A 17,403-nucleotide genomic window follows, 5' to 3' on the forward strand; every position below is an offset into this window, starting at 1 on the left:
CCTGGCAATTGGTAAAGTTAAGTATTAGGTACCCAAGCTAGTGTTGGCAGACCTCTGTTTTGCTAAAGTGGGACTAAGACCATTAAAGATGTTATTGTGGGTTTGGCATAAGCTCCAAGCATATCTTGCTGTGGCAAATGGGAAAAAAAATAGCCGGCAGAGGAGTTATTGGCCACAGCCTTCGCTGTGGTCAATATCTCCTCTGCCGGCTAAACTTCTTCCCATTTGCCACAGCAAGATCTGCTTGGAGATTAGGTTTAGCAGACAAATTTGACATTTGTGTCTCAAGTTTTGTGAGGTCAAGTAGGTTATAATTTGGCAGAAGTAGAGAAGAGATTCTGCTCATTCCAATTATGTACTAGACTAAATGATAATTACCAAAATATTTGTGCAATATATGAACACATTTTACTCTTCAGATTTGACAAATAATGACCGAGACCAGCTTGTTGCAGATGGCTAACAGTAACAAAATTTTCACAGGATGTAGAGAAGACTGAGAGAAGACTGCCTACTTTTTAGAAAAGCTTTCCAGAAAATAAGAATACACTTCAGATTATTTGAAATTAATCAATTTTAAAGTTTGTCCATTTTGATAAAATTTAGGCAGTACGTATGAATTCAACAGTCAATATTTAACTTTCTGATAGTAAAATAAATTTTCCAGAAATAATTCACGCAAACACACTTGTTGTGTATTCTTTGCATGTCATTATATCATAGGTTTTTATTATACCAGCTTGTCTTTGCCTTTCAAGTTTACATGCTTGGATTTTTTAGTTTTTGCAAGTAGGTTATATTCAGAATATAACCTCCTTGGTTTTTGTATGTGTGAATCTGACAACCCCAATCGTCATGTTGACAGGGCCATTATTATCAATAGTAATTGTTTTTAGCACCTTGGCCCAAAGTAATTACCTGTATTCATCTTTAATTATGCATAGAATGCAGTCAGGGACACTTTAATTGGTCAGTTCATTACTCATGGCCTGAAATGTCTGGTCGTAATTTCTTTGTCCAGTCAAGGAGCTTTTTTAACCTCCTTTCTCCAGCACTTGGAATTATTTCTTGATAGAAGAAAATGATCAAAGTCAACGATCTAGAGCTATGTTAGCTTTCAAAAAGAAGTAAATGACTAGTGAACTAATTCTTAGCAGGTGTTTTCATGTACTATTTTAGGAGATGGAAACTCACCTCAGCATATTACATTGAATCAAGAAGGGTATACGGTATACCTGCCTAAAACCCCCTTCTACGAAAATATGTTAAACTTTAAAATAATGTGTTCCACAATATAGGGAAAATGCATTGGTGTCCACAAATTAAACAGAAATTCACAAAATTCCCTACACGAAAACAAATTACGAAAACACACTATGAATTTCTTGATGTTCGGCTTCTTTAAAACAAAATTTAATGTAAAGATAGGCTCTCGAATTTTGATAAAACATGACAGAAGCTAAACAATGTCTTCAGTATGGCCGACACAACAACTACAAAATTATGCATAGCTTACAGTCATTGAAATAAAAGCTTTGAAAACAATCCTCGAGAAAGAAAAGGAGATGATAATCTACAGCTATATGCAAGGAGCTATCATCAACTATATTCCATAGGCAGTGTTGGGAAATTGCATTGGCTTCAACAACACAGCACTGTTCACAAGATTCACAATAGGGAAAATAGACAATACACTACAAAGCAAAACAATGAGCTTTCATCTGTACAAAGGTAAAGAAAGGTTTTGAATTTGGGCAGAGATAAAATGACAGACCTAGAAGCCAAACAAACAATGTTTTCAATATGGCGGACACAACAAGTACACATTGTATAACAATAGGAAACACTTAGTCTAACACTGTGAGGCAAACCCGTTTTTAATGGAGCATTGCGTGTTTGACCTGGAGTCGCTATCTGTTAAATACGCGCAACTCCAGAAAAACGTACATTAGCAACGCAAAAAATGCCTAAAACTAGCCCGACTGCGGAATCTACTCGGAGATTACTATGATAGGAATGGAGACTTGTTGAATCCAAGGAGATTGAAATCCTTGCTGAATCCTTCCCTTTTTGTAGATAACTCCACAAAAATTAATATTAGCTTAGACAGCGTAACTTCATACTAGGGTTTATTTACAAGTAATGAGGTTTATACTTAGTACAAGCACAAGGTGAGTGAATGGATATTGTATATACATGACCTGAGGCAGACGTTGAAGACGCGAGTCTACAATCAATCACCAAAGCGGATGTACTTTATATTTCGAGTCTTGTTTAGAAGCAAACTTTTGATACACATGTCAAGCTTATTGCATATTTTGTATCAGTCGGAAACCTGGGGCTTTAATAATGCAAATCCTGTCAATCGAATCGCTTCAAAACTGATGAAAATGCCTTTCTTATACCCTTAGCCCTACACTACACTTAGCAGAATGGGAGTTCCCCATTCAAACGGAAGCTTCTCTCAACCTTGTCTCAACCAAGTAAATGTGCCAAGCCTGTTTGTCTTCTGTCTGTTACGGCAACAATGGCCGAATACCCATTTCATATTGAAGGACAGACGGTTGCCGTCTACAGTTATTATGTATAAGTCTGACTCCAGAGAGGAACATCAAGATTTAAAGCAAAATTATGAAGGTCGGTCTCGTGACTTTGTACAGAAGAATTTATTGGGTGTTCACTTTTTTTGTTAGCAAAGAAGTGTGTATGATATACTAGTATTGTGAATGTCTCATGTGTCAGAGCAAGGAGGTTTTACCAAGGAGGTTGGTCAGACATGTACTAGTATCTGATTTTCTGATCCACCTGCACAATTGTGCCAATTGGAAGATGAGCCAAACAAGACTAGCTTCTTAGTGGGATTTTATGTGCCATCTGGGCAGTTAACATTAGGTAATAATGTTATCATTGTCTATTATTATTCTCTATACTTGTTGAACTATTTCAAATTAAACTACATTTCTCAATCTTGGGACTTCGGGTATTCGGCCCCCAAAGATTATAGTGGACTGATCATCAGCTAGCTGTTTGGATACAGGAACAATCCAAGGGCTCTGGTTGGATAGGGGTGTTTGAAGAGTAGGTCCAGTCTGGAATAGAATTTGTGGGAAAATGCTTTTGACAGTTGCCAGGCCAGAGTAGTAATTGACGGTAAGGCTTTTCCGTCTGAAACTTCAATTCTTGAGATAATGGTGTATCTTTTTTTCACTCTCCCATAACATTACACATGACGTTATTAATGGTATATATTACTCTAATACTGCAACAGTGGTCACCCCTGTAGGGCCGGGGAGGAAGTGTGAAATTAGGTCGTAAACAAATGCAAAAGAAGGGAGGAACAATGGGTGGGGATTTCAGGGCAATTATCACTCTAACTACTACATTTTTACAAGTTTCCAGTCCACCTTGGGTCATTTACATAATGAGGGCAATGCAGAGGGTTGCAGTGCCAAGTCTTAGTCTTTTGGAGACAGTTTGGCTGGCAGACAGAAAGACATTAGTTTATATAGGGTAGCAATTGTAAGAAGGCACGAAAAGATTTCTCACTGTTATGCTCAGAGACACTCATGCAGCTGTGTAAAAGCAAGGAGCTTTTATCAGATAAAAGCTCCTTGGTAAAAGGTATACAGTAAAATAACAATTCTCCTTTTGTATTCATAAGGTGAAACACAACAGACAACAAAGGACCACTCACACTAAATAGATAATTGACAGATGGTGATTATTTGAGTGCACTGGCACATGAACCTTATAGTCTATACTGAGATTTATTCTCCATGATGGTTATCACGAAGCATTTTAAAAGTCAGGGCCCTCACAATGAAAACGGAGCAGAAAACAAGTCCATTATAAGACTTAGTACTCTTAGTCCATTCACACCTTATAATTTGCTTGATGATTTTGGAACACAAACTGTTCACAGCGAAGTAGCTGTATAAAGTCTGGTATAAAATCTGGATGATGTTGAGTTTGTGAGAAAGATACCATTAGGCTGTCTGCTGACAAAGATACACCATTGACTATTGGACATATTTTTAATATTTAAGCTGCTTCAGGATGTGAAGAGGTGACCATTTTCAGAATACTACCACCGAAGCAATGACTGTTTTACAGTCAACAGTCTGAGGGGATTGAATTGTGCCTTATAATCATCAATCCAAATCCTTTCTGACTGTGAAACCGTCGGTCCATGATATGGACCCGAACGGTCCAAATCATGACCCGAACGGTCGACATTATGACAATTCACGCCTTTCACGCCTTCCCTCACATCTCTCTGAGAGGTGTGAGGGAGACTTTTACCTGACATTTCTATCCCCGGGGATGCAATTTTCCCGCGGGAAAGCATGTTTTTTGACATTGTCTTCCCTGGGGTTGAGAGTTTAGACCCGACGGGGTAAGAAATTTACCCTTCGGTATCCCAATCTTGCTCCGCGGGGAGACCTAAAGGATAATCGGGACGCTCCAAAAAGACCGCGGTCAGCTTGCATTTTCCATCAATGATATCTTACGTTGTGAACATTGTAGAATAATTATTTTTATATCACTATACTCAGTACGCCAAGAGCTACGCACTGATATCTCACTTGAAACTAGAGCATCAAGTTTGGTTGATTTTCCAAATACCAACTGTTTTTACTGATATAAAATGACTAGTGTTAATTCTTCATCCATCCATCCTTCAATTTTTCATCCATCCAGCCTTGAATTCTTCATCCATCCATCCTTTAATTCTTTCTTCATCCATCTATCCTTTCATCCATACATCTGTTGTTCAGCTTTATCCATCTATCCATCCATCCTTCATTTCATCCACCTATCCATCCTTCAATACTTCATCCATCCAACCTTGAATTCTTCATCCATCCATTCATCCATCCTTTAATTCTTTCTTTCTTCATCCAGTTATCCTTTCATCCATGCATCTATCCTTCAGCTTTATCCATCCACCCATCCTTTATTTCATCCATCTATCCATCCTTCAATATTTCATCCATCCATCCTTTAATTCTTCATGCCTGTTAGATTATGTCTTGTGTTTTTGTGTAAACTGTCAATCATGTTTTTTTATTCAGGATGAGTGGCAGCTGTACGTCTCTCTGACGGACCATGACGACAAAGAAGCGTTTGCCAAATACAAGAAGTTCAAGGTGTCCGGAGCCGACTACAAACTCACCATTGAAGGGTTTGATATCCTTAGTACAGCAGGAGATGGCTTGACTGTGAGTATAATATTGTTTTTGCAGGGTTTTGACAAGCTGTGAATGATTCACTTGCTATGTAGTGACATACAAAATCTACTGGCCAAAACCAACTTTTCACTGGTCCAATATTTAATTCATTTTGTATTTCTATATTTTGATTTATAATTTATTTTCAGCAAGGAAAACCTAAATGACCTGGTTGCTCGAACTCTTCCTGTTTCAAGTATAATATCCATAAAGTATATCATGATAATGGTAGTTGAACACAAAGACCAGTGGACTAGCCTCCTGTTGTGTTGACAGCACAAAGTTGTGTGGCCCAAGGCAACAGGAAGGGAGATGGGTGCTGCCCTATGCACCATCTGGTGTGGGTGGGAAGGACTTTAACTCAATTACTTAGCATGAATCATTAAATCTTAGGTCTCATTGACAATCATCCATTATTTTACTCAGTCTGTTACTGTTAGTAGCATGCAGTATTTGATTATTTTTGACTGCTACTGGGATCCCTGACAAAGGCAGCAGTCAGCTATAGAACAGTAGCTAGTCTTCACAACACACTTTCATGCAGCTCTGTCCAGCAGGCTCACCATAGTTATGGTTTTTCCCCTTCTTACCCAGGACAGCAATGGTGTAGGCTTCAGTGCCAATGACAAGGACAATGACGGCTCCAAAACCAGTGAGTGTGGGAAGCAGTACATGAGTGGCTGGTGGTTCAACCAGTTCTGCCCCAACCCTGCCAACCTCAATGGTAAGATCACCACTCATCACTTGCACCTCCAATACAAACTTTCTCTGCAAGAACCCGTTTTGCCACTTCAACGGATGCAAAGCATCTTTTTTCCTCCATAATCCACCTATTTGGAGGAAGTTCCACGCTGAGAGCTTCATTCCTAAAACTACCACGGACTTGCTTCCCAAACATCTTTCTTCTCAATACAGTAACCCAAAACGCTTGATGAGTGGCTGCATGAGCCTTGTGGAATACGGTGTATTTTGTTTATAAATTATAGCCAATACAATACACATTTTGATATAAAATGTGCCAGAAGTTGATAAAAAATTCCAACATCACCAATTCCAAAGTCAGACTTAAAATTTGTTATTTTTGTGCATAAGATTACAATATAATATTAGTATACATAGTTTTACAGTTCACAACTTGAACCCTCTTTTCAGACTACTGACACTTGTATCTATGTGACATGGACTGGGTTTCTATGTCACCCTTGCTCCCATGGCTGTGTTTTATTATGTTGTATTTCATATCTATTGTTTTCAGAAGAAGCTTTCAAAACCCAACATTCTTACTAACAGTTGTTTGTTTTCTGAACTTTCAGGCAAGTACCATAAGAAGGGTGATCCGTTTGACTCCAGGGGAATCTTCTGGAGAGAGTGGCGACAGAACAAGAACCTGAAGAAGGCTGTGATGATGCTTCAGCGGAAGAGGGGGGCCAAGCCAGCTTCTGGCTAATCACAGATCACAAAGTCATGAGCCCATACTGGTATTGTGTACTAGTGCTGTATTGCAAAACTTGTTATGTACATAATTTGGGGCTCAAGATGATGTGGTATTGAAGAGTTTCAGGGCACAGGCTAGTTCTGTTCTATTTGAAACTTGAATAAACATTGTCAAGCTGTCAACAGTTCAGTACAATTTGTTTTTCTGTCATTTTATTGAAGACCACAGTCATGTTACTTGTCAAATACACGTAGCTCAAGACAAGGTACAGGTCTGCACATACATGTTGTACATTGTAGTATGTGTACCTAATAGAAATATGTAAACCTCTGTACCTCCACTACCTGTAGGGGTATCTGTACCTTATGTTATTTTTAGGTGTTATTTGGATCCACTAAACTATGGTTTGGGTCACTATGCTGTGATGATTTGGGCCCCTATGACATGTATTTCAACCAGAAAAGGGGACTTTTCTGTTGTTTTTACAAACTTTAAGGTAAAAAAATTGTTGGATTTCTCTTCACTAAATTTGACTCTCAAAATGCAGGAAATAGTGCTTCTGAGGGTTATAAATTCAAACATTTTTAAGAGGACTCTCCCCAGACCCCTTACAAAGCTCACTCCTGCATCCTACCACATGGCTTTGCTGCACTAAGATACCCCTAGGCCTACCCTGTGAAAAAATCATGGTGAGAACACAGATGTCAATGTCAAAGTCATCTTCTCACCTTTGTCCTTGACCGTGACTTGGATCAGGCCATCATCGATGTAGACCTGTCCGCCCTTGTCCATGACCTTGGTGATGTTCTTGTAGTCCACGTACAGGGTCTTGTCGTCGCACTTCTCGTAGAAGTCCTCGTTGGTGGTGAGTCGGATCTCCTCTCCAGTCTTCAGTTCCACCTCCCCAGTACCACTCTGGAAATATTGAATAGCGGTCAAACCCAGGGTTGTAGCCAGCCAGAAATCATTTTCAGTCCCCTCTATTTTAAATGGCTTTGGCGCAGCATTTCTAGGGGGTCCGGGGGCATGTGCCTAAGGAAAATTATGAAATCTAGACCTCTGAAATACTATTTCCTGCATTTTGAGGGTTAAATTTTGCTCACAGAGGACGGGATAGGAAAAAAAATTCAGTCCCCAGCTGCAAAATTTCTTCAAAGGACGGAAGGACAGGTGCTGGCTGCAACCCTGGGTCAAACCTCAGACGGGACAATGCATGACGCTTTTTTGTTAGCTTAGGTAGTTCAATGCGGTTTCTAGGGCATGCTAACTCATTTGGCGATCCCGCGCGATCGGCCGCAACTTCTTAGAGGGACAGCCGGCAGTAAGCCGGACGAGATGGAGCAATAACAGGTCTGTGATGCCCTTAGATGTCTGGGGCCGCACGCGCGCTACAATGAAGGCATCAGCGAGTCTTTCGCCTTCGCCGAAAGGTGCGGGTAACCTGCAAAACCGCCTTCGTGCTAGGGATCGGGGATTGCAATTATCTCCCATGAACGAGGAATTCCCAGTAGATGCGTGTCATCAGCACGCGTTGATTACGTCCCTGCCCTTTGTACACACCGCCGAGAAGCCGATCAAACTTGACCATTTAGAGGAAGTAAAAGTCGTAACAAGGTTTCGCTACGGCTCGCATATTTCACACCAGTGTACCTTGCACACCATTGGTCATCACCCCTACCTCTTCTTTATAAGCGTGCCAGGTTCTTTTACATGCAGAAGTTCCCTTTTATATACACTTACCTCACCATCCAAAATGACAGTCACTGTGATCAAAATTATTAAGTTTCATATTTTACCTTGGTCCATAATTACCAAAATTCAAACTGTCTGATGGAAAAGGTTTTGAGTACAGGGCTCGAAATAGTTTTTTCTGCATACCTGCACTGGTGCAGGTAACATTGAAAATTACCTGCACCAGACAAATTTTTACCTGCACCACTCTGAATTTAGGAAATACGGATCATATTAAAATTGTTCAGGAACCATTGCTATTTTTTCTTTAAACTATGTCTTCATAGGTGGTAACAGTCAACGCAGCTGATAACAATCCATACTAGTATATACCTACATCATAGGACATTTATGTATAAATCCCAGTACATGGACCAGTGCAGGTTAGGTGCAGGTAGACACCAGAAATACCTGCACAGCTCCAATTTTGCCTGCACTAACCTGCATATGCAGGTGGAACTGTAATAGCGGCAAACACACAAACGCAGACAAAAACAGTACACCTGTCGGAGGTGACCCTCCTTCACAGAGGAACAGTAATTAACTCACTCCGGCGATCAGTCCTGTGCGGATCTCGGGGCCCTTGGTGTCCAGAGCGATAGCGATGGGTCGGAAAGGCTTGATGAGTTTCTCTGCCTCACGGACATTGGCAATGGTACCTGCATGGTACTACAACAATAGTGTTCGTCAGCATTTTTAACAATTTGCTATTATCATCAACTCGACTCCACATCATTGAGTCGAAGTTTACAATTTCTGGAGATGAAACTACTCTACATTTTGTATAGGCAACTAGTAGAATCAGATGAGATTATGTACTTGACAAAATCCAGTATTTGGTTGGAGTGAATGAGTCAGAGAGTAAGTGAATGAGTGATGAGTGAGTGAGTGAATGAGTAGCAGAGTGTGTGAATGAGTAGCAGAATGAGTGAGTGAATGAGTGAATGAATGAGACTGAGTAAATGAGTGAGTGTGTGAATGAGTAGCAGAATGAGTGAATGAATGAATGAGACCAAGTAAAGTAGAGTGAGTGAGTGTGTGAATGAGTAGCAGATTGAGTGAATGAGAGAAAGTAAAAGAGTGTGAGTGAGTGTGTGAATGAGTAGCCAAATGAGTGAGTGAATGAGTGAATGAATGAGACTGAGTAAAGGAGAGTGAGTGTGTGTGAATGAGTAGCAGAATGAGTGAATGAGTGAATGAATGAATGAAACCAAGTAAAGGAGAGTAAGTGAGTGTGTGAATGAGTAGCAGAATGAGTGAATGAATGAGACTGAGTAAAGGAGAGTGAGTGAGTGAGTGAGTGTGTGAATGAGTAGCAGAATGAGTGAGTGAATGAATGAGTGAGTGAGTGTGATACCTCATGTGAGCCGTGGGAAAAGTTCATCCGGGCGATGTTCATCCCAGCCTTCATCATCTCCACCAGAATGGGCACTTCCTTGGATGCTGGCCCTGTATGAGGACAGGAAACATGCCATTCTAGTAATTCCATCCCTCGGATAGGATGTGAAATGGAGGTCCTGTGTCTGGGGAGAGCCATACCCCAGGCACGTTAAAGAACCCACCACACGTGCGATGGTGCGGTTTGGGTGGTTCAAAACCTACAGTCCCTTGGCCGCACCTGGGGCAATTACTGTCGTATTGAGGTCACCTGAGTGGCGCCGAATGGCAAATCGCTCCAGACCCTTGCTATTTAGCCCCTCCTATTGTAAGCTCCTTGCAATTCAGCCCCTGGCTGCAAAGAGAGAGTAGTCGGCCCGGGACCCAATAACAATAACAATAACATAATTTCTACATGGGGCAGCAATGGGGATTCTGCATGGAGTACACTGGGAACTATACACTGTGGACACTACAAATTCTGCATGCATATCTCAATTGCAAGTGACTTTCAATACGTCTGACTAAGTAGGATTGTACTTTGAACCACTCATGCTACACGCTAAGTAAATGACTGTACAAATATATAATATTATACATAAATAGCATATACATTAACAATCAAACATATCAGAACTAATTCTTCAAGAAAGGAAACATGAACACACAAGAGCTGAGATAATTGTGACACCCCAACAGCAACAAAGGTTAGAAAAACTTCACACCAAAACTCTTAGTCTTACCTTCATCATGTCATGTAGGCTTGACACTGTCCATCCTACATTTTGTACACTTACTAGACTTCAGTTACTAGTAAGTCATACAGTTTGTTTTTATATCTACAAAAAACTTCTATTATTCATCTATAGAAGACTTTAAAAATCTTTACTTAGTATATGTTACAAAAGCATTTTTGCACATTCTGATTCAAGCAGTCTTATTAAGTTATTTTGAGTCTATTTTGGCATAATTCTATTTCCAATACTTTAACAAAGTCATTTTTTGATTAAGACTCCCGAAATTCAGTATCATTCCATGCAATGTATCGACAGTGCTGTATACGAAATTACTACGCATTCAGCAATCACAAGTTCTGGAGTTTTCTTCTGTCTATAACTTCTCTGTTGGATATTCACTGACAGTCAAATGTAAAGAAAATCCTGTCACCAAGTATAATGTAATGCCCATATTGAAAAGTAAATACAGCTATTTGCCTTCTGCCTTGGCTAACTTGAAGGTTTCTGGGTTTTTTTTTGGGGGGGGGTGGGGGGGTGGGGTGGGGGACAACTAGCAGTGTTGCTACAGAATGAAATCTATTGTAAATAAGGGGCAAAAAATGGCAATTTTAGACCGTATAGATTGCACCAATTTGCGGCAGTTTGTGCCACTTTTTGAATGTCTGGTATAATTTGCCAAAGTCCAGTGAGATACCCGCCTAAGTTGAACAGTAAACTCTCCACTCACCTATAGTACAGATGATGCCGGAGTTGCGTACCATAGAAGGGTTAGAATCGATATCCAACAAGCACATGTGCTCCACGGTGGTGGCAGCGTTAGCGGCATGCAGCTGCTGGTCCTGTACAAAATACTCGTCGCCCGTGCTTCCGGACGACATGGCGCGGGTACGCGCCTTAACGGGGGGAGCCATGCCTGAAACAACAGCAAACCAGTCCACACGTCAGGCACAAACGGGGTTAGTAGGAACAGGTAAGCCATTGCATAGCCTCCGTTGCAGTCTTTAATTGGGGCCGTTATTTTTGTTGGGGGGGGGGGGAAGCAATTTTCAACGTTGACTAGTGTTCTCTTACAGGATTGCACAAGTCCATTAGCCTGATTGTCCTGGGCAAGCGCAAGTGCATATCGGGCAAGGCCTAAAAACTCCACTTGCCCGATTAGGAAGTAAAATTCATGTGTGAATCTTTTATATACTTGTTACCTTTCAGTAATGGTATCAAACATAAGACAGGTCAACACAGAGGAATAGAACAAGTAATAAAAGAATTCCATTGCTGTACAATAGCTTGTAAAATGTTGATTAAATTTCGGGCAAATAAAAAGTTGGCTTTGGCCAGTCAATATTTTGTGTACTTGCCCGATGAGACAAGTGAATTTTAGAAAATGCCAAGAATGGGATTTTGGCCAAACACCCTTCCATGCATGGCAAACCTACTTCCACGACAAACTCCCTTTCCTGGCATAAGGAAAGCTAGCCAACGTTGAAAATTGTGAACTAACCCCCCCCCCCCCAAAAAAAAACAGCCCCGTTCGAAGACTGCAAACAGATGCTGGAGATTGCACGTGTTAGTGAGAGGGTGTCACCATGCTGCAACACGGCAAACCGTGCACTGCACATACCAAGGGTACAGGTTATCCCTGAGTGGCGCACCATGGAGGGAGGGGAGTCTATGTCCAGGAGACACATGTGCTCCAGGGTGGTGGTGGCGTTGGCAGCATGAAGCTGCTGGTCCTGGATGAAGTACTCGCTCCCCACGGACACCTTCGGCGTACGTTTCATGGCTGTCGGTGGAGCCATCTCTGTGGAGATAAAGCATACCGCACCCCCCAAAATGTATTGTGTCGTTCCGACATTCCCTAGCCTAACTTGCCTCCCTCTTATAAATTTAAGCCATGTTCATTTGATTATATCTGGAGGACATATCCTCTAGTACTTTAGATAGGAACCCCAGAACTGATGCAAGCATGTTGTGAGAAATAAATTTTGGCAAAACATTTAGCTATGGTGAAATCTCTATATGTGGTCAGGACGGTTGGACAAAATCATGAACTTTCAGACTAATATATAGAATACTGAGCAATAGATTTTTCATTCTTTTATATCTTCTTCGGAATCCTTGACTTTGGAATTGACCTTGGCATTCTACATTACCATCAGTTTTCCATTCTTATTGCACTTTTAGACTAATAACAGCAATGACTTTTGTAGGTGCTTTGTACTTACAGTTGTTAATTTTTGTTTTGGGGGGAACAAAAATTGATGAGGATGTCATCCATGTAATCAATCAAATCAACATGGCCTTATTTGTAAATGACTTTCCTTAGAGTCAGACACCATCAGCCCTTCAGAAAGTTGTTTTACAAATAACTACATAATCAGAAATTTCCACAGGTATTCAGAAAGTGAGTAAACAGGCCCTAAGGCCTCTTGCTATGTTCATGAGTTGGCTGCAATAATTTTCTTCCCTGACAGGCTGATTTCCATTACTAGGAATCTGAAAGAGAATACTTCAGATACATGTCAAGAGACTTCAGTTTGACACAGTCACAGCTAAAGCCATCCACTCCGTACACAGATTGAGATGAGCTGGATAAGTAAAGATGTACAAGAGATAACGTACATGCAGTTATGGACCATTTAATATCACATTTGACCTATTTGTTTACCGCAACCCCTATCCACATTAAAAATAACATAAATAAGATTTGACTTCTCAAGCTATTATATAATACTATATACAAACAGACATAGACAGAGAAATGGCACCAAAAACATAACTTAAGATAAAAAGTGTGAAGTTGCTACAGCTGTGTTTCAGTCATCAAGATCTAGAGGTAGTCTACAGACACAAGAGACAGACTGACAGATCATGGAACACAATAATTTGTTATGAACTACATGTACATGTATACAATATGGTGTAGAGACAATGATGAAACATCATTTTTGATAGGCACATTATCAAAGGAGCACCAAACATCAGAAGGGGTTTTTATTTTCCAATTGTTTTTTTGTACCATTACTACTAGTAGTACTTGAAAAATGCAACGCAATATTAGTTACAGTACATACATGTAATCAGCAATTTTCTTTAAATTCCTCTTGACAATGTATAAAACAGACCATGTGTGCTTTGTAAAACAAAAACTTCAAATCCCACTGCAACCATACAGTCAACAATATTGCCTGTGATTTATTTCAATTTGAAGTTTAGCATAAAATTAAAGTAATTAAAGCACACGGGACTAGTGGGTACATTATCATTTATACTATATATGCATCTTTTCTTCCAAAAATTATCATCTATTGGAAAATTACACCCCCTTCAAGCGTTTTGAGCTCCCTTAAAAGAACAAAGACACTCAGTGGTCAGTAGCCATTGTCTGGGAAATGTGGGTCCAGCATAGTAATACACTACATGTATTGACAATTTAGCACACCATTTTTGGAGGGGCAAAAAGAATTTAGTTGAATGGAAAGTTCACCATCAGCTCAGTTAGATACCCACGCTATAGTTAGTCCCAGCAGAGCCATATAAGACACCATACACAACCCCACTGTGAAGTCCTGAAATGAAAGACCCGCCGGTTGACAGACACGCACACAAGCACTTGCCTGGGTACCATCCGGATAGTAGTTTGGTCAACGTTAAACATTATATACTCTTTTTGATGAAGACTTTTGAATAAAAGGTCGAAACCGGTAAACCGTTGTGTCTCAGCCGTCATCCTTCTGACGCCTTATCGACCATTATATACTCTTTTGTTATACACTATATACAGTCGCTTCCCTGCTATTCCGTCTGGGAACCTTGACATCTCTAATGTCAAGAATTTTGGACGAGGGCGTTGATTGGTTCCTACACATGAGCAAATTACGGAATGGGTTCAAGCGCTCGCTCAAACAGGCGTTCCAATATCTAAAACGCCCTTCGTCTGCTGGTGGGAGGCCTGAGCACTCTAGAACCCATTCCTTAATTCATTTAAATTACTGATGTTACCAGTGCCAAAAGGTTTGAATGCACAGTTCTCCAGACGGGTAACAAAAGCGAACATAGGAGCGAATTGCTACCCGGATGGTACCCAGGATACACAAGCATAGGAGAAAAGAGCCAAGAGTCAATACACAAGCCTCTGTTCTACTGTAGGACAGATGTAGAGCTGTGTGGGAGGAGAGAAATCAGAGTCAGATACCTGCTTCCCCGGTCCTATGCCTCTTCCTGGGAATAGATGTCATGCCTGTCAATACGAGAAAAAAGATAAAATAACGCAAAATAACGGTTATTGTTGCAGCAACGTGAGGATTTCTGAAGCATGACAGAGTAGTCGTAAGCAAGAAACGTGAGCCCAAAAAGGAAGGAGAGTGTTACTACCTTAGGTCATGTTGATTTGATTATAAACTGAAAATATATAGCCTTAATTATGAAATCCAAGTGGTCAGGGAGGTTGAACAAATGACACAGGGTACATCTTGACTTTGGTCCGTTTGGAATTGATTTTGGCATCCTACCACATTGCATTTTGATTAGTATCTGCTTTCCATTTGTCGCATATATTTAAGCAGCTTTAATAGTATGATTTGCAATGTTTGTTCAATAACTTTCTTGGAGGGAGGAAGGGGTACATTGATATGCTTGCAGATGTCAGGCATGCATAATGCAATAAGAATTACAAGATCTAAAATTTCAGGTGCCTGAAATAACCCCTGGTACAACTGTCAGCTATTGTAACTTTACTATAAGAGCAAGGTAATTATCTCCACCATGGCCAAAATGTATAGATTCTTTAGATTTGACAACTGTCATAATGCAAAAATCGGTAGATACATAAAACATTGCTTTGTCATTAGAAAAGACATCAACATGTCTAGCCCCATCTGATAATATCAAGAGGTTTGCATGACATAATCATATGCTGGTCTTTATTGTTTAGTAAGTAGAATTTCATGAGCTATTCTTTATTTCCATTTTCACGTTTATGGTGACAATATCAAAGTTTAAAATGATGAAAATTTTATGTATGTTTCAGAAGTAATATTCATTTATCTATGGATTGTAAAGGTAATCCATCCACTTAACATGATATATTGATACATGTGTCAACAAGCAGTTCCTCGAAAGCAACTGGATATGGTATTGAAAATGGTCAGACGTTTGAGATAGCATCCACTGTACATGTCTTTCATCAGTGACACTGAGGAAAGATGGCTGAAGAGCACGTTTCATACCCTACTTCAATATGAATCAATATGCAATGGAGATGACGAGAAATTTTGGTAGTCTAATAGGAAACAAAAGTGCTTAAGACAAAGTCAAAACAAATTGATGCAAATGAGTCACTGACTCATTACTTTCAATTAGCTTCTGTTGTTTGAGTACAGTTCAGAAGCAAATGTCATTTTGCTCTTCAACGAGCCTTCTTAGAGTCAATGACAAAAGAGAACTGGATATGCTACCTGAAACGTCTGACCGTTTCCAAAATCATATCCAGTTGCTTGAGTAGCTGCTTTTTTGGCATATCTTATTACCTGGATGTCTAACCTTATGACATATATTATATAGATCTATATATAATTTGTCTGAAACCTTCTATCTTCCACCCGATATCTGCTTGGCATTTAAAAGACGAACGTTGTCTACGTGACCAGCGGTGACAATTTTTAGCATATTGCAGCCACGCCCCCCTCCCCCCTCCCACTGCAGTACTTACCGAGATCATGGACATGACATTGCTACAAATTAAACCCTACATTTACCCTGTTACCCTTATATTTTGAAGAATTAACGTACTGGGGTACTATTTTACCTCAGAATATCGTCTTCTGGGCTATTTCTTAGCTCAAAAACGACGGACATCAAGTGTTGAACAATAAAGGTCATGTTTCCAGCATGGACAAAGGCGGCCATGTTGGATAAAACAGGTAGCACGTACAAAAAGGTCGTCTGAAATTTCTGTCTGGGTCTGGTCAACCGTGGAGTCTTCACCGTCTATGTCCTACAGTTTGTTACACCACTATTAGAATTACATATTGGTAGATGTGGACTGAAAAATATTAAATGTGTCACCTTGAAAAGGCGCTGACAGTAACGCCAAGGTGACAAATTATTATTAGCTTTGAAAGTAACGTTAACGCTAACAAATAACGAGGTAGAATGTCTGCTATACCATCTATTGTTGAGAAATAGAAGTGACAGTTTGTCCTAGTACTTATCACCGGCATGTCAACCTAAAATATACTAAGAATTTTCAAAGATTTGCTTACCAACAGCTGGTTTTGTTCGACTCTACCGCTCTGTACCGGTCCCAGCAGTTCTGCGTGACGTCACGGGTCAAAGTGGACGATTAAGGACTCCCAAGTATGTAAATGACATGCAAATCAGGAACTTCGTGGCGTACGTGTCATCATGTATATACTATAAGTTATGAAATTTACGTCATACGTTGCCCAGGCTTTCTTTAAGCGCATTAGTTTTTTTTAGCGCCGTAGGAATGGATCCGGAGGGTTTTACATGTATGTTTAATCTGTAAATAGTAGTTTTATGAGAGATACTAGTACTGGAAAAGAATATTGTACATCGTTTTTCATAACGCTTTATTGTAGTTTTCCAACTGTTCGTCAAAAGTATGAGCTATTCCGACACTGAATAGTCTAACAATAAGTCAAGATTGGAGAGAGAACAGAAAAACAGGAGAATTTGCGATAACTCTAATTCAGCCATGTATAAATCATTAACCTTACATGAATAAAATCATAGAATTTACAGAACATGGTATACTTATTACAATTCCAGAATGATATAATCTAATGTCAGCCAGTGGCAATATCGCTTAATAATCAATGAATTTTCCACTGCAGTACCTAGCAAGGCCGCTAGCTATTATTGAACTTGACCT

General features: G+C 40.0%; 1 protein-coding gene across 1 annotated transcript in view; it reads right to left on the minus strand.

The window, feature by feature from the left end:
* The window catches only part of LOC118408074 (pyruvate kinase PKM-like), a 27,484-nt gene extending 10,639 nt beyond the window's left edge, over positions 1-16,845 (minus strand). The window contains exons 1-6 of the mRNA XM_035808693.1: positions 16,772-16,845; positions 14,704-14,748; positions 12,130-12,309; positions 9,755-9,846; positions 8,947-9,066; positions 7,395-7,581 (exon numbers count right to left, since the gene is read on the minus strand). Of these exons, the coding sequence (XP_035664586.1) occupies positions 7,395-7,581; positions 8,947-9,066; positions 9,755-9,846; positions 12,130-12,309; positions 14,704-14,746 (622 nt within the window). The 5' untranslated portion in view covers positions 14,747-14,748; positions 16,772-16,845. The remainder of the gene's footprint in view (positions 1-7,394; positions 7,582-8,946; positions 9,067-9,754; positions 9,847-12,129; positions 12,310-14,703; positions 14,749-16,771) is intronic.
* Between the last annotated feature and the right edge of the window lie 558 nt (positions 16,846-17,403).

The sequence above is a fragment of the Branchiostoma floridae genome, unplaced genomic scaffold (genome assembly GCF_000003815.2).
Source record: "Branchiostoma floridae strain S238N-H82 unplaced genomic scaffold, Bfl_VNyyK Sc7u5tJ_1551, whole genome shotgun sequence".
NCBI lineage: Eukaryota > Metazoa > Chordata > Leptocardii > Amphioxiformes > Branchiostomatidae > Branchiostoma > Branchiostoma floridae.